At 41.2% G+C, this 25268-nt stretch overlaps 1 protein-coding gene across 1 annotated transcript in view; it reads left to right on the forward strand.

Moving 5' to 3' along the window:
• Window positions 1-24826, forward strand: part of SACS (sacsin molecular chaperone) — a 46187-nt gene extending 21361 nt beyond the window's left edge. Inside the window, exons 7-9 of the mRNA XM_011361859.2 lie at window positions 1-116; window positions 720-811; window positions 11966-24826. Coding sequence (XP_011360161.2) covers window positions 1-116; window positions 720-811; window positions 11966-23517 — 11760 coding nt within the window. The 3' untranslated portion in view covers window positions 23518-24826. The remainder of the gene's footprint in view (window positions 117-719; window positions 812-11965) is intronic.
• Window positions 24827-25268: the final 442 nt, after the last annotated feature.

Genomic DNA, 25268 nt, shown 5'->3' on the forward strand with positions numbered 1-25268 from the left:
TACGGAGAGCTGCTCGGGCTGGAGCTGCTGCCCTTACAGAACGGAAGCTTCGCTCCCTTCTCCTCGTCTGTGTCGGACCAGGACGTCGTTTACATTACCTCAGAAGACTACCCAAGGTACGGAGCGCTCAGAGCGTGTGCACTCGGCGGGGCCCTCCCGCCCCGCCACGGTTCCAGCCCTTACTGTGAGCGTCATCAGTTTCCAATTAGACTTTTATCGCTAGGAAGACTTTGGCAGAAATTCTTCCTTAACATACGAAACAATACATTTTTACATTCTAAGGTAAAAAAATATTCAGGTCTTAATCAGTTAAAAAGTTATCCAAGCAGTCGTTTTTCTTTGCAATTTCAATAAAAGAACGCTGAAAATAATGGTTATAAAGTGCTAATAACTAAGTTAGTTTAGTTGATAATTATTTTTATGAAATTTAAATGAATTAAAATTGAGTATTGAGTCTTTATAACAGAGTGTGGATTATTTCAGAAAATAACTTTATTCTGAGATGTTTAGACTATTTCTGGATTTGGACGTGGTACACGGTGCCCTCACGCTTTAAAGCAAAGCCTTGTTACTATTCGATCAAAAAGTAGTGCAGTGTGATTTGATGTGTGCATTATGATTTATGCAAAACGGTACATTTAACTAGCTTGAAATTACTGGATTTCGTTATTTTAAAATTGTTAGAAGGCTGTAATTGCTGTGTTCCTTTCTCTTTATAGGTCCCTTTTCCCAGGTCTTGAAGGAAGATTTATTTTAGATAACTTGAAGCCTCACCTTCTAGCTGCTCTAAAGGAAGCTGCCCAAACCCGAGGTATGGTTGTTTTTGTGTTTTAAAAACCTATTTGTAAAAATGTAAAGTTATTACAAGTTTTCTGTTAAGTTGAACCAATATGAAATTGCCAGTAGTTACCATTTTAGACATGTAGGTCAACAGTTTCTTATGGTTCAACCTAATGTAATTATTATTATATTTTAAGATGTCTCAGTAATGGATTCTGATATCTAGAAAATCCAGACGCGATATTATATTTAAAATCTCTCCTGTCACAGTATGGCGGTGTACATTTATGGAAGTAATTTCTTATGTCTACGCAGCGCTTTACTTTAGGTTCTTTCCCAATTCTTGTCTCATTTGAGCCCCAGCCTCATGGCTTGTAGTGTGTGCAGTAGTGAGGACAGCTGTTGTCTCACATTGCACAGATGAGGAGAGAAAGGTTAAGTTCAGGGTCGTCGGCTCACCTGTGCATGGAGCTCCGGTCTTCCACCTGCCAGCCTTGTTCTGTTGCCTCTACCACCCTGCCCTCCCTAGTTTTCTGTGGTTGTGCTAGGTAACTAGGGAAATGCAGAAGATAAACTGAATTCTGCAACAGTGTCAGGAAAGGGGACTCCTGGGGTCTTAGCAAAGGATGGTGCCCTTCATTGAGAATTATTTTTAAAAAAAGACAGAATGGTTTGGGGGGTAAAAATCACCATGGTTCTAAGTTTAATACTATCTGCAGCTTTTTTGCAAGCATTCTTTCCCTTGTAAGACTCTCAAAACATCCTTTCCCTGAACTTTTTCTAAGTTATAGATTGGCCTGAAAATTCTGTATTTGTTAAGGTTGTAAAGCATATTCTTTGTCATGTGCCTTTTATAGCATATGCTGTTTTCTTTTCAAGGATAAAGGAAACGTCGCTAATGATTGTACATCTTTATTCATTTAAATATAAGTGAAAGGAATTGGAATGGGGGAAGAAATTAAGGCTGTAGTCAAAGTGAGACTGAATATGTAAATATTGTTTATCATCAGGAATCTGTGACCATGAGGTGTAATTACTGCGCTATTGATTTTTCCAGTGTCTAGGCTGCTCATTTAATTGAGAATTGTCTTATTCAGAGTAGTAGCCTTTCTGGGAGTCTAAACATGGATTCCTATAACCCTGCCATTCTTTGCTCCAGAGTTTTAGAAATCTTTATTTCTCAAAGTTGTTAATTATATTTTGGTATAAAAACTACATTGAAATAATAATGCACGTACAGGAAAGTATACATATCAAAAATTTTACAAGCCAAACACACCTAGGTAAAAAACCAGAAGATTACCAGAACCCAGAATACCCTCTTGTGGGTTTTCCAGCCACACCCACTCAGCAGTACCCGTGATCCTGACTGATGGATGCGGCTGGTTATAGCCCGTTCTGCGGAAGCACGCACACAGCGTACCGGTGTCTGCTCCTTTTCTTTTTGTCTGTGCGGTCCGTCGAGGTTCTGGTACGGAGTTGCAGGTCACTCTTTCTCATCGCTCTGGTGTTTCATTGTGGGATGCGTTGCTTTCTTTTGAAGAGAATATTTTTGTTAATAGCCAATAGTTTCTGAGGTGGATATGGATTTAGAAATCAACCAAAAGTTGTTCAGAACCAAATCAGGTAAAAAGGGTGGGAGGCCAACAGGATAATACTGCCTTTGCTCAAACATTTTCGAATACCCCGTGGTGTAGGGCTCGGCCACGATGTGCTGTTCTAGCCTAACCTGTGGTTACGGTTTCAGGGATGAGTTAAATTTATGTGCTAGTTTAGGTAATTGGACATCTTTATAGAACTGGATCTTCCCACTTTGTATGTCTTCATTTTCTCATTTTCTGTGGATTCTGATTTGTTATTTGGGGATTATACTGTAGGCCCCATGTCTTGTTTCTGGTTCTTGGTTGATTTTCTTTGAACTATTACACTAGACGGGATGTTGTTGTTTTTGTCACCCGTATTGTGTGGTTCGCTTCTCCCAGAAATTGTCTTCATGGTCACTTTTTTTTAACCTCGTTTTAAGTGTTAGGTGACTGTTCTTATGACTGGTTAATAATCCTTTTCGGTGTTATTTGGCTCCGTAGGTGGTGGGTAACTGCCTTCTTGGGCATATCCTTGTTATTTTTATCTCATTAGTTCCAGACAAAAATTAGTTTTTGATTATTTATTGCCTGAACAGTTTTACTATTTGGGAGCATTGTAATATAGGGTCTGATAGGGACCCAAAAAATGACCCTCGTGGTCCTTTCCTGAGATCTGAGTCGGTGAAGATTCACAAAGAGAGATGCCAGAGATCACCCCTGTACTGCTGATGACTCCCGTCGGGGAGGTCGTGTCTTTTGGCAGGCCATAGGCTTCTGTAGCTGAACACAGACTTAAACAGGTCAGCACTGGCGTAGCCCCAGCTCCCTTACACGGGGCCGTCCCTGCATAGAGGAACCATGTCCCCGAGAGGCCCGTGAGCAGGCACGATCCTCTCTCTGTCACCCGCCACGTGTGTCATGCCTCTCTCCGGGGGCGCGGTGTGGGTGCAGAGTGTTGTGAGTGTGGGAGCAGGGAGGCCACGAGCACGGTATTTATGGAGCTCCCTTCACGTGGTGGGAACCATCCTAAATACGGTTACACGATTGTGTGGGTGACACAGAGCACCGTGGGCTTCTAGTTACTGATTATCAGTAAAAACTGATTGGCCAGTTTGGGAAGGATAGTTGCATAAAATTGAAACGTGAAGGTTTTTTCCCTACAGTGGATACTTTGTAAATTCTATAGCTCAAGCAAAATCTCATTGTCATAGTTTTACCTTTTACTTGTATCATATACAAACCCTGAGCTAAATACTAAGTTGCTGCTTGTATTCTCGCTCTTTACCTCTGCTCCTCTTTCCCGTTAGCACTTAAACACGTTTCAAGTCTTTCTCATTTTGGGGGACACTAAACAAACCTTGGCTTTGATTTCCTTTCTTGCACCCTGTCATAGTCCAGTTTCTAGAAGGAGCAGTATATGCTTATCGTCACCCACAGTCTCAGTTCCCCTGTGGCTCAGTAGCCATCTCAGCGATCAGACTACTGTCACGGTGTCCCAGTGCTTGTGTTCAGGTCACCCTTATTTTACTTCACGATGACCCCACGGCTCAAGAGCGGTGATGCTGGTAATTCGGAGGTGCCGAAAAGAAGCCGTAAAGTACTTCCTTTACGTAGAGGAAAAAGCAGAATATATATAGTTCGTCTGCAGTTTCAGGCTTCCACCGGGAGGTCTTGGAACGTGTCCCCCACAGGTAAGGGGGACCAGTGTACTGCTATGTCATCCATTATCACTGTAAACAAAGTTTTGCTTCTGCTGTCATTCCAGTAAAATTGCCTGGTCGAGGGGACCAGTTAATGGGCTTTTTTATTGTTGAATCCAGTAGACACTTTTTGTTCTTTTACCTGATCTCCCCGAACCTTAGATACTATAGATCACTTTCTCTTTGAACCCTGGCTTTTATATCATTCTCTCCTCGTATCCTTACACTTCTTTGTCTGTTTTTCCAAATTGCATTCCTCAGTTTACCCCTAAATACGGGTTAGGTTAGAAGCTCCTTGCTCAGCTCTTTTGTTTTTGTTCCTTACTTTCTTTGCGTGTCCTCAGCGACTCCCAGGCATCCACTCGCAGTGCATGTGCGGTCACTTCCACATCCGCAGTTGCCACCCCAGCCTCAAAAGAAGTAATGTCATGTCGTGTCGTGGTTACAGGCCTGGACTTTGCACTCACACAGGTCTGGGTTCAAACTGGACTCCCATGTGTGACTTTGAACAAATTACCCACCCCCCCAGCCTATTTTCAAATCAGTGACATGCTAATACAGTAACATCCTTCCACAAGAGTATACCCGAAGCCCTCAAGGTTCAAGTACATAGAATGTAAAATTGCTTTATTACGATCTTACACTTTATGTTAATGAAAGAAGAACAAGGGTTGAGTGTAGGATGGCAGGCCATCACAACTTACTAATTGAATTTTATCCAATTTTGCATTATCACAGCAGAGCAGGTCATTGCAAAGCTTTGCTGTAATATTTTACTCACAGCAGGCTTTATACTGGAGATCAGATCATATATACACACTATATATAGTTTAACCCAGGACCTGCCACATAGTAAATACTGAAAAAATGACAGCTGTTATCATTTCGTACTTGCAGTTCATAAGTATCTCAAAATCAACATTTTCACAACTTGAGGCTTCATCCTCTCCCCAAACCTGTTTCTCCTTTTGAACTATCCTATTGAGGAAGGTGACTGACTAAGCAAAGAAATGTCCCCCACAGTGTGCAGGTTCTGTTGATTAAACTTTTGGGAACGGTCCCTTTCTCAGTGAACCGCCCCTGGCGGGTGCGCCGCGTGTCTCTGTGGCCTTCGTGCTCCACTCCCTTCCGAGGTCCCCTCCCTTCACTACTCGCCCCTCATCGCATCCCACAGGCCCCCTGCAGGAGGCCGTGATGCTGCCATGTTCCTGCGGGCCGTCGGCTTCCCGCGATGGCGGACTTGCTGTCTCGATGGCCGTGATGCATTCAGTGTCTCTTTGTGTCCCCCGAGCACTTGCAGATTGGCGAACGTGAATGCTAGAGCAGAGTCCCGTGAGCTTTGTCACCACCGTGTGGCACAGTGCCTACTGCAGAGGGGCTGCTTGGTAATTTTTTTTTTTTCATCTGAATGAAGGTTTTTTTCATATCTGCATTTTTGTACATGGTGTTCCTTTTGCTTAGAACACTTTCTTATTTTCATCCTCCACTTTGCATTGCTGACTTTTATTCATCTTTTAATACTCAGCTCATAAGCCTCCGCCAAAGGCTTCTTTACCATCCCGTCCCACACACCCGCCTCTGCCAGGCAGACCTGATGTACTGGGCTCCACTAATCCTCTTTGCCTCATTACAGTCATCTTTCTACTGTGCTAGGCTATAAAGTCCTTGAGAGCCGGAGCAACCTGTCATTTGACAGGTGTGGTGGGGCGTGTTAATGCCTCCGTATGTCGGTATCGGGGGGCCAGGTACAAAGGTGGAAAAGCAAATCTCTGGTATTGCGCCTGTGGGTGAGCATCTCCTTTTTAAAATAAGTGTCTTCTTTCATGTTATTCATTCTCCACAGTCACGACGTGATAGAGCCCATAGTATCATCTTCATTAGCGAGACGGAGACATTGAAGCCGAGTTTGAAGGTTTTAAGTGACTTGATTGAGTTGCAGAGTTGAAACTGCAATTGTGTTTTTCCCCCCTTATTTCCAGGTCTAGATTATTTCTGTATTAAGTGTCTTGAGTAAATGGGTGACCATAAGAAACTGGGGAATAATTAGAAGAGCAGATAGATGGGTTTTCGAGGAAATAAATAGAAAAAAAAAAAAGCAGTCGAGTCAGACCAGTGGTAAGAATGTCTAATAGGTTGGCACCAACATCCTGTTTATGTTTAAGCTATTTTCACGCTTCTTTATTACAATGTGGCCTCACGCCCTGTTTCATTTCATGGCCAGAGACTCTGCAATAAACATTTGTTTGACTTTACCCTATGTGCCAGGCATCATGCTAGATGAAGATAACATAAAGGTGAATAAACCGAAGGGGCTCAGAGCCGAACGTGGACAGCAATGTAAATAATACCGTCATTTAGGATAATTGGTCCCCCGTCAAAAACTGAGAACAGAGTCGGTGCAGGAGGTGGGCGGCACGTCGGGGCATCTCACAGAGGAGCTGGCTCATGTTGCATCTCAAACGTTCAGGGGAAGGACTGCAAACTTCATGTCTGGAGAGAGAGCGTGTTCACATTGTCCACTGTGACACAACTTTGTGATGATGTATGCTATTCAGTACAGAGATAACGGCAATTCGTGTATGTTTAGAGAAATCTTTAGAAAAAGTAGCAGTTTTAGGTACCAGCCTCAGGCGTGTGGATCAGTGGTATTCCAAAGATTTCGGTGCAGGATTTGTGCCACAAGTTTTGGGTCACTGCTTCCATGGCTGCTTGTGAGACACAGGGCCCACCCCTCCCCTCAGTCAGGCGGCCCTGGTCTCTCACCTGGAATGTGAAAGTTACCTGGAACGCCCCCCCGCCCCCCACACACACATCCCTGCCTCTCTGGTTAATACAACACAGCACTGCTAGGGTTATCTTTCTAAATATTACTTTCCCACTTCCTATCTGAAAATCTTTCAAAGGCTTCCCCTTTTTCTTTGGAACACAGGACAAAAATCCTTGAACATTTCCTGTGAGGCTCTTCATTATCTGGTTCCATTTTCTGGGTGTTATAAAGGTGCCTGGTACGCGGAAAGGGCATGTCAGTGTTTGCTGTCGCGGTGACCGTTATGATCTCCCTCCTTACCACCCTCGTTGTCTCCCGTAATCTTTCTCACGTTTGGAAGGCAGCCTGTTCCTCCTGCTTGGGTGTGGCGCACAGGATTCTCACCACCGTTCACCTCACACGGCCCGCGTGTGCGAGCGTGGTGTTGAATGCCGCGTAGCTTCATACACCTGTCCTGCTTAATCGTTTTTAACAGTTTATCTACTAGCTCCCTCCCCATTAGAATGTAAGGCAAAGTCTGGGACCACGTCTGTTTTGTTCTTTCTATCTCTGGCTCTCAGTGAATGTTGACTGACAAAATGCCTCTCAAGTCATGGGAGACTGTTAAGCCTAGAAGAGCTCGAATTCCTTTATAAAGACCAGTGGTCTCTGTATTTGCTGCCAGGTTTGGCCTAAGGCATCCAAGCACACAGACACCTCACAGAACTGTAGAGATGTTCTTGGTCAGGGAATTGGCTTGCTTCAGGCAGAGGGCCGGTTAGATGCTCACGTAGCAATTCTTTGAAGTTTGCAATTATTGGTGGTTCCCATAAGCAAGCAGAGGAACTATATGAAAAAAAAAAAAAACGCCCTTTCTTTATCATAAAGTCAGAATTAATGAATTAATTTTATACTTTGTAGAGATACTCCAAAAAATTTTTGAAATTCAGATGTCTTTCCTTTCTTAATTCTTACCTATAATATCTGAATATTATATGATGATAGCCTGTACAAAAAGCCCATAGGGAGCTTATCAAATGACTTTATTTCTGTTGTTGAAGTGTAATTTGTGCCTATTAAATACATACTCCTTTCTTCTTTGCCTTTTTTTCTGAATAAGATTCCCTTTTCTCACATAGCTAGGATTTAGTTTGCACTGAAATGCATCTTTCAGTCTTAACTGTGTATTTAGCTATGTTTGGAGTTTATTTATGGCTCGTCTTTTACGTAACGATGTGCTAAGACGCTACAAAACAGTGTTTTCTTAAGATACAGAATAATTTCCATAGCCATCCTGTGAGAATTGTGACAATTCCAGCTTTTTCTAAGAACGGATTTAATTATGTTCTAGCACAGCACCTCCTCTGGGGATATTCAGGTATGGTGACCGACTGAATGTGCCGTCTGTAGCGTGACATTTTTGTTCATTTGATTCTTTGAATCCTGTTTTTTTCATTTACCTAAGTAGCTAGAAATCATGTTGGTATTTTTTTCTGGTAATAACACTTAAAGGAGAGAGGAAACGATATGGATAAGGGTGTATAGTTGGTGGTTGTACACACCACAACAAAACTGTATTTAAATGGCTTGGAAACAGTCATTTCATAGAACATTTAGTCTCAGATAAAGAACTATGCTGAAATTTTCAGTTCAAGCTGTGGTATTTAATGGGAATGTACGAGAGTGAATACACCTTTGTTATATGATGCACATAAATATTGTAATTAAAAAGGATAGATGGGAATCAATTCTGGATATGTGACAATTTAGTGAGAGGACCTTATGGCTTAGTGTGCTGAAGGTGAGGAGTAGCTGAGCAAAAGTAAAGTGGCCAACACAGCTTTCATTGGGAACAATCGGTTGATTGTCCTTACAATGCCTAGTGTGTCATTTTATTGACTGTCTTTTTTTTAAATAAAAGTTTTTGACCCAACACATTATTTTTCCCCCAGTTCATGTTTCACTTGGAATATCAGACGATGCAAGATTTGCTTTACAGAATTTTTTTATGGTAAATAATATTTTTGGAGTCAATCTATTCTTTGAAGCGGGCTATATATACACCTATATTAAAATTAATTTAGAAACTCAGACATTGTTATACTGATAATTCATATAAATATTAAATTTGGCTTCTAGCTCGTATTAAAAGTGGCGTAGCATTCCCAGCTATTATTCCTGTGTATTCTTAAACCTCAATCAATATATCTTATATTTTTCAGGTGTAATCAAAGGGGAAAACAAAATCTCGCTAGAAGTGGGCGGCGTAGTTCCCGCCCACCCAGGGACTCGGGGTGGTGGGTGATCCCTCCAGTTGCCGCATCCTGTTCAAGGCGGGAAGCCAGGAAGGCAGCAGCGGCAGCATTGGCTTCTTGGGGAGATTTGGGCCCCAGCGCCATGCCGGGGCCCCCTCGGCATGCTCCATCCACGTCAGAGTGGAGGTTTCCGCTGGTCCCCCACGGGGCCCACCGTGCCGCCACCGGCCCGGCGGAGTGCCACACGAGTGCTCAGGGGGCAGGCAGGCTTCGCTTTCCTTCCTTAGCTCGCTTTTTTTCTTTTCCTTTTTGTTTCTCTGAAGACTCGACTGCCCTACAGTTTACCATGTAATTGGACCTCCACTTTGTCACGTGTGTGTTTGCAAGGAGATTTGGATATCTCTGCACAGTGGAGCATTGCTGGGACTCCTCGCCCCTCACGGCTGCCGTTGCCACTTTCTGCACAAGAAAAGTATCCAAAGCAGTTGCCGGACTCACAGCCTGGTGGTCAGAGTGGCCAGCTGGCTGTGACTCTGGAAGAGTCTGGTCAGGTGTGGTGAACTCCCAGTTAATGAGAGAACTACGGGCTGAGAGTCTTTGCTTAAGTACATTTCGAAATAGACTATATTCTCCTATTTCCATCCATGCTGGAAATCTTCCTCAAAGTTAGTGCTGAACATAAGCATATGAAAAACATAAACAAAAACAGTGCAGTCTTTCAGTGCTGATTTAGCGCGTTGATGATATTATTTTGAACTGATCTATAGTAAAGCAAAAACTATCCTTAAAAGACTTTTTTCTAAATTAAACAATCCCATTTGGTAACAGTTTACCAAACTCTGTGTCTAGAAATACTTTCGATACTGTACGGTTAACTTCTTTTGACGGTGTCGATAATTATAAAGGCTAGGCCACGAAAACACAGGTCATTTATTAAAATGCTGTAAATTATTTTACTGTAAATTATTTTCCTGTTAGAGGTGCTTTACAATTTCAATAGCTTTCTAACCAGGACATGAAGTCTTAGACCTTTTTTGGTGTTATCATTTATATTTTAGTGTGAAAAGGTATAGGCTTAAATACAAAATAAATGTAAATCAAGACTTCAGATTGAATTGATTTATTTACTTAGAATTACGTCCTTCAGCATTTTCTCTCTCCTTTATTTTCTACTGTTTTTTTCAGTTGAGCATGACTGGTGTGTTAGCTGCATGTTATATGTGGTGTGTGTGTTTTATTGACATTTATATATTAATATTAGATGGCTTTCCTGAAAGTAGGTATGTGTTTTTGTAAATTGCCAGATTTCATTCCAGGATACTGCGTAGTATTATCTACAGAATGCATGTTATGTGGCACTTAATTACATAGAACATAGTGTGGTGCATATTTAATTTTTTGTTTTCTGCGTGTTCTGAACCTTAACTCGTTTTTGTATCTTTGGTTTTATATCCTTGCCTAACTAATGATTTGGATGGTCCATTTCGTTAATTCAATTCAGTAAGCATTTTTAAAAACATTACTGTTAAAAATTAATTATAACAATTATATTTTAATGGAACTCATAGACCAAGGAAGCTGTACCAGTCAGATTACTACTTTATTTATCCTAAATTATACAGTGTAGAAACTAAAAATATTCAGAATTTGAGTATCGACAGTTTCCAGAAGTTGCAAAACTGACCTTGCTTAAATTTTTATGGCAGTAATTTTAAAATGTCTCATTGTAACATGAAAGGTAACTTTCTTGGTGAAGGTGAAGTCTTCTTCGGACGTGTAAGGCTGTGAGATGAGGGTGGCCTTTCTTGGTAAAAGATAATGATACACACACAGGTTTCAAGGCCCTTGAGGTGTACCCTCTTTTATATCCTTTTTCAAAATTGGTCTTTTAAGAGACTAGAAATTATATGTGTGTAGGGTGTTAATTTTCTATGAGATTGAATTTGAGATGCTCTTTATCTCTCTGTATGGACAAATACATACCTATGGGTATGTAGTGTCATTTTAAAATTTTGTTCCTCCTGGTATTATAAATACTCTGAAACACAAAACGCACTTAGAAATAAGTGTTATTTTCTAGACCAGTGGTTAAAAATCAGTAAAAACCCTTTTCCCCAGACAGAATCTTATTAGTCTCCCGGTTCGTAAAACATGCAGGTGCAGCTGCGCGGTGGCGACGGCCCCTGCCGTCGCGTTTCTGCAGGACCCAGGGCTCTGAAGCACACAGAGCTGTGGATGTGCCCTGACTGGGGCATGTAGATGGAGCAGCCTCGAGACCTAGACCCTCATCCCCATCCTTTTTCCAGATGAGAGAATTCGCCTAGCTTACCCGTCCAGTTAGCGGTTGAAAGGAAACGCCCGCAGGCCCCTTGCTGTCTCAGCTTCAGAGGGTCTCGGTCAGCAGAGACTGAGGCTCCAGCCTCCGTGCTCTTCCTTCATGCCCTTCTCGTTATCCTGTGCAGCCATGTGGCTCCTGGAAACCGGTTTGCTTGTAAATTACCCCTAAGTAAAATGATGCTTATTTCATCTTTATGCACTTTTCTTAAGTGCTTTTATTTTAAACACTAAAAATTATTTCCCATGTTGATTCCATTTGTGGACCATTATAGGATAGCTTTTAAAACACATGTAAATGTATTTTACATATTTATTTTAAATAAGCACTTTTCAGAGAGACTTGTTTCTCCCATAGGCTATTATAAACATAGACTTAGTGTAGGTTCTCTGTCATTATTATTTAAAAATAATTTTCGCCCAGTTATGCTGAATTTTTGCCTTTTTACACTGTACTTAAAACTCTTAAAAGGACTTTCTAGTACTACCTAATCTGCCAGAATAGAAAGCTAAATAACCAATAGCAGAATTTTGTGTATTTATAATATGTCTATGTATGATTTACAGGAAGACCGTGTACTCAGCTGCAGCTTCTAAATCCAGAACGATTTGCACGCCTTATCAAAGAAGTAATGAATACATTCTGGCCTGGCAGAGAGCTGATTGTTCAGTGGTATCCATTCGACGAAGGCAGAAATCACCCATCTGTTTCATGGCTTAAAATGGTTTGGAAGAATCTCTACATACATTTTGCAGAAGATTTGAGCTTATTTGATGAGATGCCACTTATCCCCAGAACTACACTAGAAGGTCAGACGTGTGTGGAGCTCATTAGACTCAGGGTTCCATCCTTAGTCATTTTAGATGATGAATCCGAAGCCCAGCTTCCAGAATTTTTAGCTGACATTGTACAAAAACTTGGAGGGATTGTCCTTAAAAAATTAGATGCCTCCATACAACATCCGCTTATTAAAAAATACATCCACCCACCATTACCAAGTGCTGTTTTGCAGATAATGGAGAAGATGCCGTTGCAGAAACTGTGTAATCAAATCGCTTCGCTACTTCCCACACACAAAGACGCCCTGAGGAAGTTCTTAGCCAGTTTAACTGATAGCAGTGAAAAGGAGAAAAAAATAATTCAGGAATTGGCAATATTCAAGCGAATTAACGATTTGTCTGGGCAGGGAGTCTCCTACACGAAGCTGAAAGGCTGCAAGGTCCTGCACCATGCCGCCAGGCTGCCCCCGGCCCTGCGGCTCTCGCTCCCGGTGGTAGACAGCAGCGACGAAGCTACCATTCGCTTGGCAAACATGTTGAAAATAGAGAAGTTAAAGACGACTAGTTGCTTAAAGCTTGTTTTAAAAGACATCGAAAATGCATTTTATTCACCTGAAGAGATAACACACCTTATGTTATGGATCCTTGAGAATCTATCCTCTCTTAAAAATGAGAATCCAAATGTGCTGGAGTGGCTAATGCCACTGAAATTCATTCAGATTTCACAGGAGCGGATGTTATCGGCCAGTGAACTCTTCGATCCTGATATAGAAGTCCTAAAGGACCTCTTTCTTAGCGAAGAAGAAACTTGCTTCCCACCTTCAGTTTTTACCTCACCAGATATTCTTCACTCTTTAAGACAGATTGGTTTAAAAAACGAAGCCAGTCTCAAAGAGGAAGATGTCGTGCAAGTGGCAAAAAAAATCGAAGCCTTACAGGTCAGTTCCTGTCCAAATCAGGATGTTCTCCTAAAGAAAGCCAAAACACTCTTACTGGTTTTAAATAAGAATCATGCCCTGTTGCAGTCATCCGAAGGAAAGACGACCCTGAAGAAAATTAAGTGGGTTCCAGCTTGCAAGGAAAGGCCTCCCAATTACCCAGGCTCGTTGGTCTGGAAAGGGGATCTCTGCGACCTTTGCGCACCCCCAGATATGTGCGACGCAGCCCACGCGGTTCTGGTTGGCTCAGCTCTCCCTCTTGTTGAAAGTGTCCATATAAACTTAGAGAAAGCTTTAGGGATCTTCACAAAACCTAGCATCAGTGCTGTCTTAAAACACTTTAAAATTGTCGTTGACTGGTACACATCAAAAACTTTTAGTGATGAAGACTACTACCAATTCCAACATATTTTGCTTGAAATTTATGGATTCATGCATGATCATTTAAATGAAGGGAAAGATGCTTTCACAGCCTTAAAATTTCCATGGGTTTGGACTGGCAAAAAATTCTGTCCCCTTGCCCAAGCTGTGATAAAACCATTCCATGATCTTGACCTTCAGCCTTATTTGCATAGTGTGCCTAAAACCATGGCAAAATTCCACCAACTCTTTAAGGTCTGTGGCTCAATAGAGGAGTTGACATCAGATCACATTTCCATGGTTATTGAGAAGGTTTATCTCCAGAGTGATCAAGATCTGAGTGAACAAGAAAGCAAACAAAATCTTCATCTTATGCTAAATATTATCAGATGGCTGTATAGCAACCAGATTCCAGCCAGTCCCAACACACCGGTTCCTATACATCATAGCAGAAACCCTTCTAAACTTATCATGAAGCCAATTCATGAATGCTGCTACTGTGACATCAAAGTTGATGACCTTAATGACTTACTGGAAGACTCAGTGGAGCCAATCATTTTGGTGCATGAGGACATACCCATGAAGACCGCAGAATGGCTGAAAGTCCCATGTCTTAGTACGAGATTGATCAGTCCTGAAAACATGGGATTTGAGCAGTCAGGACAGAGAGAACCACTTACTGTAAGAATTCAAAATATTCTGGAAGAATATCCTTCAGTGTCAGATATTTTTAAAGAACTGCTGCAAAATGCTGATGACGCAAATGCAACAGAATGCAGTTTCATGATTGATATGAGAAGAAATATGGACATTAGAGAGAATCTCCTGGACCCAGGGATGGCAGCTTGTCATGGACCCGCATTGTGGTCATTCAACAATTCCGAATTCTCAGATTCAGATTTTGTGAACATTACTAGGTTAGGAGAATCTTTAAAAAGAGGAGAAGTTGACAAAGTTGGAAAATTTGGTCTTGGATTTAATTCCGTGTACCACATCACCGACATTCCCATCATCATGAGTCGAGAATTCATGATAATGTTCGATCCCAACATAAACCACATCAGTAAACACATTAAAGACAGATCGAATCCCGGGATCAAAATTAATTGGAGTAAACAACAGAAAAGACTTCGGAAATTCCCCAATCAGTTTAAACCGTTCATAGACGTGTTTGGCTGTCGGTTGCCTTTGACCGTGGAAGCACCTTACAGCTACAGTGGGACTCTCTTCCGACTTTCCTTTAGGACTCAGCAGGAAGCGAAAGTGAGTGAACTGAGCAGTGCCTGCTACAACACAGCAGATATTTACTCTCTCGTGGATGAATTCAGCCTCTGTGGACACAGGCTTATCGTTTTCACTCAGAGTGTGAACTCGATGTACTTGAAGTACTTGAAGATCGAGGAAAGCAATCCCAGCTTAGCACAAGACACAGTCATAATTAAAAAAAAACTCTGCTCTTCCAAAGCTTTGACCGCACCTGTGTTAAGCGTTTTAAAAAAAGCTGCTGAGCTCATGAAGACGTGCGGCAGCAGTGACAAAAAGCTCCCTGCCGATGCTCCGAAGTCGTCTTGCATCCTTCAGGTCACAGTGGAAGAGTTCCATCATGTGTTCAGAAGGATTGCTGATTTGCAGTCGCCACTTTTTAGAGGTCCAGACGACGACCCGGCTGCCCTCTTCGAAATGGCTAAGTCTGGCCAATCAAAAAAGCCATCAGATGAGTTGCCACAAAAAACAGTGGAGTGCACCACGTGGCTTATATGTTCCTGCATGGATACAGGAGAGGCCCTCAAGTTTTCCCTGAGCGAAAACGGGAGAAGGCTGGGGCTGGTTCCTTGCGGGGCAGTGGGGGTTCTGCTGTGTGAAGTCCAGGACCAGACGTGGGCCGTGAAGCCACACACTGGGGAGGTGTTTTGCTATTTACCTTTACGAATCAAAACAGGGTTGCCAGTTCACATCAATGGGTGCTTCGCTGTCACTTCAAATAGAAAAGAAATCTGGAAGACAGACACGAAAGGACGATGGAATACCACCTTCATGAGACACGTTATTGTGAAAGCTTACCTTGAGGCACTCAGTGTTCTCCGTGACCTGGCCACAGGCGGGGAGCTAGTGGATTATACTTACTATGCAGTGTGGCCCGATCCTGATTTAGTCCATGATGATTTTTCTGTAATTTGTCAAGGGTTTTATGAAGATATAGCTCACGGAAAAGGGAAAGAACTGACCAGAGTCTTCTCTGATGGGTCTACGTGGGTTTCCATGAAGAACGTGAGATTTCTAGATGATTCTATACTTAAAAGAAGAGATGTTGGGCCAGCAGCCTTCAAGATATTTTTGAAATACCTCAAGAAGACTGGGTCAAAAAACCTTTGTGCTGTCGAACTTCCCTCTTCAGTCAAATTGGGATTTGAGGAAGCTGGCTGCAAACAGATACTACTTGAAAATACATTTTCAGAGAAACAGTTTTTTTCAGAAGTGTTTTTTCCTAACATTCAAGAAATTGAAGCAGAACTCAGAGATCCTTTAATGAATTTTGTTCTAAATGAAAAAGTTGAGGAATTCGCAGGAATTCTTCGTGTTACCCCGTGTGTCCCTTGCTCTCTGGAGGGACATCCTCTGGTTTTACCATCCAGATTAATTCACCCCGAAGGACGAGTTGCAAAGTTATTTGATACTAAAGATGGACGATTTCCTTATGGTTCTACTCAAGATTATCTTAATCCTATTATTTTGATTAAACTAGTTCAGTTAGGTATGGCAAAAGATGATATTTTATGGGATGACATGCTAGAACGTGCAGAGTCGGTAGCTGAAATCAATCAAACTGATCATGCCGCTGCTTGTCTACGAAGCAGTATCCTGTTAAGTCTTATTGATGAAAAACTAAAAATAAGGGATCCTAGAGCAAAGGATTTTGCCGCCAAATATCAAACGATCCCTTTCCTTCCATTTCTGACAAAACCAGCAGGTTTCTCTTTGGCTTGGAAAGGTAACAGTTTTAAGCCTGACACCATGTTTGCAGCAACTGACCTTTATACAGCTGAGCATCAAGACATAGTTTGTCTTTTGCAGCCAATTCTAAATGAAAACTCGCATTCCTTCAGAGGTTGCGGTTCAGTGCCGCTGGCTGTTAAGGAGTTCTTGGGATTACTAAGGAAGCCAACAGTCGAACTGGTTGTAAACCAGTTGAAGGAAGTTGCAAAATCAGTTGACGACGGGGTTACGTTGTACCAGGAGAATATCACCAATGCTTGCTACAAATACCTTCATGAAGCAATGATGCAAAATGAAGTCACTAAGTTATCGATTGTTGAAAGGTTAAAATCCTTTAGCTTCATTCTAGTTGAGAACGCCTATGTTGACTCAGAAAAAGTGTCTTTCCATTTGAACTTTGAAGCAGCACCATACCTTTATCAGTTGCCCAATAAATATAAGAACAATTTCCGTGAACTCTTTGAAAGTGTGGGTGTGAGGCAGTCATTTACTGTTGAAGATTTTGCCCTGGTTTTGGAATCTGTTGATCAAGAAAGAGGAACAAAGCAAATAACAGAAGAGAATTTTCAGCTTTGCCGGCGGATAATTAGTGAGGGAATATGGAGTCTCATCAGAGAAAAGAAACAAGAGTTTTGTGAGAAAAATTATGGCAAAATATTATTGCCAGATACTAATCTTAAGCTTCTCCCTGCTAAATCCTTATGCTACAATGATTGTCCCTGGATAAAAGTAAAGGACACCACTGTAAAATACTGTCATGCGGATATACCCAGGGAAGTAGCTGTAAAACTAGGAGCGGTGCCAAAGCGACATAAAGCCTTAGAAAGATACGCATCCAATATCTGTTTTACAACACTTGGCACTGAATTTGGACAGAAAGAAAAACTGACCAGCAGAATTAAGAGTATCCTTAATGCCTATCCTTCGGAAAAGGAAATGTTGAAAGAACTTCTTCAAAACGCCGATGATGCAAAAGCCACAGAAATCTGTTTTGTGTTTGACCCCAGACAGCATCCAGCAGACAGGGTATTTGATGATAAGTGGGCACCCCTGCAAGGGCCAGCACTGTGTGTATATAACAACCAGCCTTTTACAGAAGATGATGTCAGAGGAATTCAGAATCTGGGAAAAGGCACCAAGGAAGGAAATCCTTATAAAACCGGACAGTACGGAATAGGATTCAATTCGGTGTATCATATTACAGACTGTCCTTCTTTTATTTCTGGCAACGACATCCTATGTATTTTTGACCCTCATGCCAGATACGCTCCGGGCGCCACATCCACGAGTCCTGGCCGCATGTTTAGAGATCTGGATGCAGATTTTAGGACGCAGTTCTCAGACGTTCTGGATCTTTATCTGGGAACTCACTTTAAACTGGATAATTGCACAATGTTTCGATTTCCTCTTCGTAATGCAGAAATGGCCAAAGTTTCAGAAATTTCTTCAGTCCCATCGTCAGACAGGATGGTCCAGAATCTTTTGGACAAATTGCGGTCAGATGGGGCAGAACTGCTAATGTTTCTTAATCACATGGAAAAAATTTCTATTTGTGAGATAGACAAAGCTACCGGGGCTCTAAATGTGCTGTATTCTGTAAAAGGCAAAATCACTGATGGAGACAGATTGAAAAGGAAGCAGTTTCACGCATCTGTAATTGATAGCGTTACTAAAAAGAGGCAGCTCAGAGACATACCAGTTCAACAGATCACCTATACCGTGGATACCGAGGACTCGGAAGGAAATCTTACGACGTGGCTAATTTGTAATAGATCAGGTTTTTCAAGTATGGAGAAAGTCTCTAAGAGTGTTATATCAGCTCACAAGAACCAAGATATCACCCTGTTCCCACGCGGCGGAGTAGCTGCCTGCATCACCCACAACTACAAGAAACCCCACCGGGCCTTCTGCTTCCTGCCCCTCTCCCTAGAGACGGGGTTGCCATTTCACGTGAATGGCCACTTTGCTCTAGATTCGGCCAGGAGAAACCTGTGGCGTGATGATAATGGAGTTGGCGTTCGAAGTGACTGGAATAACAGCTTAATGACGGCACTAATAGCTCCCGCGTATGTGGAATTATTGATCCAGTTAAAAAAGCGATATTTCCCTGGTTCGGACCCAACATTATCAGTTTTACAGAACACACCTATTCATGTTGTAAAGGACACTTTAAAGAAGTTCTTATCATTTTTCCCAGTTAACAGGCTTGATCTACAACCAGACCTGTATTGTCTCGTGAAGGCGCTGTATGGTTGCATTCATGAAGACATGAAACGTCTCCTACCTGTTGTACGGGCTCCAAATATCGATGGCTCCGACTTGCACTCCGCAGTTATAATTACCTGGATTAATATGTCGACTTCAAATAAAACTAGACCATTTTTTGATAACTTACTGCAGGATGAATTACAGCACCTTAAAAATGCAGATTATAATATCACAACACGGAAAACAGTAGCAGAGAATGTCTATAGACTGAAACACCTGCTTCTAGAAATTGGTTTCAACTTGGTTTATAACTGCGATGAAACTGCTAATCTGTACCACTGCCTTATAGATGCAGATATTCCCGTGAGTTATGTGACTCCCGCTGATGTTAGATCCTTTTTAATGACATTTTCCTCTCCTGATACTAATTGCCATATTGGGAAGCTGCCCTGTCGTCTCCAGCAGACTAACCTAAAACTTTTTCATAGTTTAAAACTTTTAGTTGATTACTGTTTTAAAGATGCAGAAGAAAATGAGATCGAGGTGGAAGGGCTGCCCCTACTCATTACACTGGACAGTGTTTTGCAAACTTTTGATGCAAAAAGACCCAAGTTTCTAACAACGTACCATGAATTGATTCCATCCCGCAAAGACTTGTTCATGAATACGTTATATTTGAAATACAGTAACATTTTATTAAACCGCAAAGTCGCAAAAGTGTTTGACATTTCCAGTTTTGCTGATTTGTTGTCCTCTGTATTGCCTCGTGAATACAAGACCAAAAATTGTACGAAGTGGAAAGACAATTTTGCAAGTGAGTCTTGGCTTAAGAATGCATGGCATTTTATCAGCGAATCTGTAAACGTGAAAGAAGATCAAGAAGAAACAAAACCAACGTTTGACATTGTTGTTGATACCCTAAAAGACTGGGCACTGCTTCCAGGAACAAAGTTTACCGTTTCGGCCAATCAGCTTGTAGTTCCTGAAGGGGATGTGCTACTTCCTCTAAGCCTCATGCACATTGCAGTTTTCCCAAACGCCCAAAGTGATAAAGTTTTTCACGCGCTCATGAAAGCTGGCTGTATTCAGCTTGCTTTGAACAAAATATGCTCTAAAGACAGTGCATTTGTTCCTCTGTTGTCATGCCACACAGCAAACATAGAGAGCCCCACGAGCATCTTGAGGGCTGTACATTATATGGTTCAAACGTCAACTTTTAGAACTGAAAAACTAGTAGAAAATGACTTTGAAGCACTTTTGATGTATTTCAATTGCAATTTGAGTCACTTGCTGTCTCAGGATGACATAAAAATTTTAAAGTCACTTCCATGCCACAAATCCATCAGCGGTCGCTATATGAGCATTGCAAAATTTGGGACTTGCTACATACTGACAAAAAGCATTCCTTCAGCCGAAGTGGAAAAATGGACACAGTCGTCGTCATCTGCGTTTCTCGAAGAAAAAATACACTTAAAAGAACTGTATGAGGTGCTTGGTTGTGTACCCGTAGATGACCTTGAGGTATATTTGAAACACCTGTTACCAAAAATAGAAAATCTTTCTTATGATGCAAAATTAGAGCACTTGATCTATCTGAAGAATAGATTATCAGGTATTGAGGAGTTGTCAGAGATCAAGGAACAACTTTTTGAAAAACTGGAAAGTTTACTGATAATCTATGATGCCAACAGTCGACTGAAGCAAGCAAAACATTTCTATGATAGAACTGTGAGAGTTTTTGAAGTTATGCTTCCTGAAAAGTTATTTATTCCTAAGGACTTCTTTAAAAAATTAGAACAACTTATAAAACCCAAAAATCAAGTTGCCTTTATGACGTCCTGGGTGGAATTCTTAAGAAATATTGGACTCAAATATATACTTTCTCAGCAGCAGTTGTTACAGTTTGCCAAGGAAATCAGTGTGAGAGCCAACACGGAAAACTGGTCTAAAGAAACATTGCAAAATACAGTCGATATCCTTCTCTATCACATATTCCAAGAACGGATGGATTTGTTATCTGGAAATTTTCTGAAAGAACTGTCTTTAATACCATTCCTATGTCCGGAGCGGGCCCCCGCCGAATTCATTAGATTTCATCCCCAATATCAAGAGGTCAATGGAACACTTCCTCTTATAAAGTTCAATGGAGCACAAGTGAATCCAAAATTCAAGCAGTGCGACGTGATCCAGCTGTTGTGGACATCCTGCCCTATTCTTCCAGAGAAAGCCACGCCCTTGAGTATCAGAGAACAGGAAGGCAGTGACCTTGGTCCACAAGAACAGCTCGAACAAGTTTTAAGTATGCTCAGTGTTAACCTGGACCCACCTCTTGATAAGGTCATTAATAACTGCAGGAACATATGCAACATAACAACATTGGATGAGGAAATGGTGAAAACTAGAGCAAAGGTCTTAAGGAGCATCTATGAATTTCTCAGTGCAGAAAAAAGGGAGTTTCGTTTTCAGCTGCGGGGGGTCGCTTTTGTGATGGTAGAGGATGGTTGGAAACTTCTGAAGCCCGAAGAGGTAGTGATAAATCTAGAATATGAATCTGATTTTAAACCTTATTTGTACAAGCTGCCTTTAGAACTTGGCACCTTCCATCAGTTGTTCAAACTTTTAGGTACTGAAGATATTATTTCAACTAAGCAGTATGTTGAAGTGTTGAGCCGTATATTCAGAAGTTCTGAAGGGAAACAGTTAGATCCCAATGAGATGCGTACAGTTAAGAGAGTAGTTTCTGGCTTATTCAAGAGTCTTCAGAACGATTCAGTGAAGGTGAGGGGTGACCTTGAGAATGTACGCGACCTTGCACTTTACCTCCCCAGCCAGGATGGTAGACTGGTAAAATCCAGCATCTTGGTGTTTGACGATGCTCCGCATTACAAAAGTAGAATCCAGGGCAATATCGGTGTGCAGATGCTGGTCGATCTTAGCCAGTGCTACTTAGGGAAAGACCACGGGTTCCACACTAAGTTGATAATGCTCTTTCCTCAAAAACTCAGGCCCCGTTTATTGAGCAGTATACTTGAAGAGCAGTTAGATGAAGAGACTCCCAAAGTTTGTCAGTTCGGAGCATTGTGTTCTCTCCAGGGAAGACTGCAATTACTCTTGTCTTCTGAACAGTTCATCACAGGACTAATTAGAATCATGAAGCATGAAAATGATAATGCTTTCCTAGCCAATGAAGAAAAAGCCATCAAACTTTGCAAAGCCCTAAGAGAGGGATTGAAAGTGTCGTGTTTCGAAAAGCTTCAAACAACATTAAGAGTTAAAGGTTTTAACCCTATTCCCCACAGTCGAAGTGAAACTTTTGCTTTTTTAAAGAGATTTGGGAATGCGGTCATCTTGCTCTATATTCAACATTCAGACAGTAAAGACATTAATTTCCTGCTAGCGTTAGCGATGACGCTTAAATCGGCAACCGACAATTTGATTTCTGACACTTCGTATTTAATTGCCATGCTAGGATGCAATGATATTTACAGAATCAGCGAGAAACTGGACAGTTTAGGAGTGAAATATGACTCTTCAGAACCATCGAAACTTGAACTCCCAATGCCCGGCACCCCAATACCTGCTGAAATTCATTATACTCTGCTGATGGATCCAATGAATGTTTTCTACCCGGGAGAATATGTTGGGTACCTTGTTGATGCCGAAGGTGGCGATATCTACGGGTCGTACCAGCCAACTTATACATATGCAATCATTGTACAGGAAGTTGAAAGAGAAGATGCTGACAATTCTAGTTTTCTAGGAAAGATCTACCAGATCGATATAGGTTACAGTGAATATAAAATCGTTAGCTCTCTCGATCTGTACAAGTTCTCGCGGCCTGAGGAAAGCTCTCAAAGCAGAGACAGTGCCCCTTCCACGCCCACCAGCCCCACGGAGTTCCTTGCCCCGGGCCTGCGGAGTGTCCCGCCTCTTTTCTCTGGGAAAGAGGGCCACAAGACCTCGTCTTCAAAACACCATTCCCCCAAAAAGCTTAAGGTGAACTCGTTGCCAGAAATTTTAAAAGAAGTGACAACAGTGGTGGAGCAAGCTTGGAAGCTTCCAGAGTCGGAAAGAAAGAAGATTATTAGACGGTTGTATTTGAAATGGCACCCTGACAAAAATCCAGAGAATCATGACATTGCTAATGAAGTTTTTAAACACTTGCAGAATGAAATCAACAGATTGGAGAAACAGGCATTTCTGGATCAGAATGCAGACAGGGCCTCAAGGCGGACATTTCCGACCTCAGCCTCCCGTTTTCAGTCAGACAAGTACTCGTTTCAGAGATTTTATACTTCATGGAATCAGGAAGCAACAAGCCATAAATCTGAAAGACAACAACAGAATAAAGAAAAATGCCCGCCTCCAGCTGGACAGACCTATTCTCAGAGGTTCTTTGTTCCTCCCACTTTCAAGTCGGTTGGTAATCCAGTCGAAGCACGTCGGTGGTTAAGACAAGCCAGGGCAAATTTTTCAGCCGCCAGGAACGACCTTCATAAAAATGCCAACGAATGGGTGTGCTTTAAATGTTACCTTTCTACCAAGTTAGCTTTGATTGCCGCTGACTATGCTGTGAGGGGGAAGTCCGACAAAGACGTGAAGCCGACTGCCCTTGCACAAAAAATAGAGGAATACAGTCAGCAACTTGAAGGACTGACAAATGATGTCCACACATTGGAAGCTTATGGCGTCGACAGTTTAAAAACGAGATATCCTGATTTGCTTCCTTTCCCACAGATTCCAAATGACAGGTTTACTTCTGAGGTTGCTATGAGGGTCATGGAATGTACTGCCTGTATCATAATAAAACTTGAAAACTTCATACAACAAAAAGCGTGAAAGTATTTAAAGAAAACGGTAGAGCTAGCTCTTGAATGTGTCGTAGCACAAGTATGAACTGCTGTCCTTCCTTCAGCTTTGGGGAGCACTTTGCAGATCATTTGAGAAGAATCTTGGAGTTGTTACGAACACGAACATCAGCAGAACACCTTGACTGAATCTAAAAGAAAACTTTTTCGAAGACGGTGGTGAACTGCAAAGTCGCCACGTGTTTTTGAGTGGCTGGGGTGGCATAGCATTGAACTGCACTTTATATAACCAAAGCTTAGTTTGTTAGAATCTGTACTTGTCTCCAGTTAGGATGAAGTTAATTTTATGTTTTTGTCATGGTATTTTTGAAGGAGCCGATGAAACACTGGACATATCATTGGTTTAAACAAGGAAGGGGAATTAAGTCTTGGAGTTTTATCATTTCTTTAAGTGGATCCTCTTGAATGTGCTGTTTTCTTATCAGCTGGATCTGATTATGAATTTGTTGCAATCTTACATCATAAATACTCAGTACATTTAAAAATGGTACCGTATTTTAATCCTGAATATTACTTGATTGAGGGTATGCAGATAGTACTTAGGGTGCAGTGAGCGCACTTTACATCTTTATTTTAAATGTTTTTTTTACACCTTATGTTTACAGGCTTCCTCTTTCATGAAGATAGCGTATGGAAAACTCAAAATGGTGGCAGTTTTTTATCACCAGATGTTAATATTGCTTCCAAGAACTGCTTACCAAATGACATTATCAACCGTTAGAACATTTGCTTTGTGTTTGTACATATTTTTCACAAATGTCATAATTTATACGGTGTGGTTGAACAGGATGCAATCTTATGTTGTCTAAAGGTGCTGCAGTTAAAAAAAAAAAAACTTTTGTCTTTCAACATGGCACTTAGTGGAGCTTTTTAGATTTTACTTTGAAAACATTAAAAATGTGAAATCGTGACAATATCCAGTAGTTTAAGAAAAAGGAATTATCAGCTTGTATTTTCCCCATGAATGATTCAGGACTGATGTTTAATTTTCATCATGTTTGAATGTTCTACCATAGGTATTAACATATATTTCTTTTGCAGAATGTAAAAGGAAGGTAATGATAATTAGTTTATATAAGTGTGTAGGCTGTAAATCATGCTAAATACAATATCTTATGCAATTAAGGGCTTACGGAACACATGGAAACTTTTTTACTTTTATTGGTAATAAGGAATGTTTGCGCCTCCACCTTCTATTGCTTCTGGATGTGAAGCCATGTAATTATTTCTGCTATTATATGAAGTGCCATAATTTTAATAAAGCAAATGTACATATGAAATCATTGTAACTGGTATTTCCTGAGAAATAGTTCATTGAAAATCAAACTTAATATCTTTTTATATTAAGTTTTGATATGTGTGTACACGTGTCCACGTTCATTGGAAGTATCAGCATAGATTTTTTTCTATATATTCTATACCGTAGTTTTAGTAGATTTCTTTTTTATGATTGAATATAAAGTACTAGGTTTATTAGGTGCTCATTGATTCGATTGAGTTTATTTCACCTTTTAAGAGACTAAGACCAGTTGATATATATGGTATGTGTATGTATATACTTGGAAATAGATACATTAAATATGATTCTTCTGTAGGAAGAGGCTGAATTGGTATTTTCTGTGCCTCGGGGAAGAGGGCTTCATGTTTGGGGCTCATTCACACTTGATCCCTGACAGACAGGAAATGTCCATCTTTGTACCTGAGGCTCAAGGTCAGGGAGAC

The sequence above is a fragment of the Pteropus vampyrus genome, unplaced genomic scaffold (genome assembly GCF_000151845.1).
Source record: "Pteropus vampyrus isolate Shadow unplaced genomic scaffold, Pvam_2.0 Scaffold71, whole genome shotgun sequence".
NCBI classification, from domain to species: Eukaryota; Metazoa; Chordata; class Mammalia; order Chiroptera; family Pteropodidae; genus Pteropus; species Pteropus vampyrus.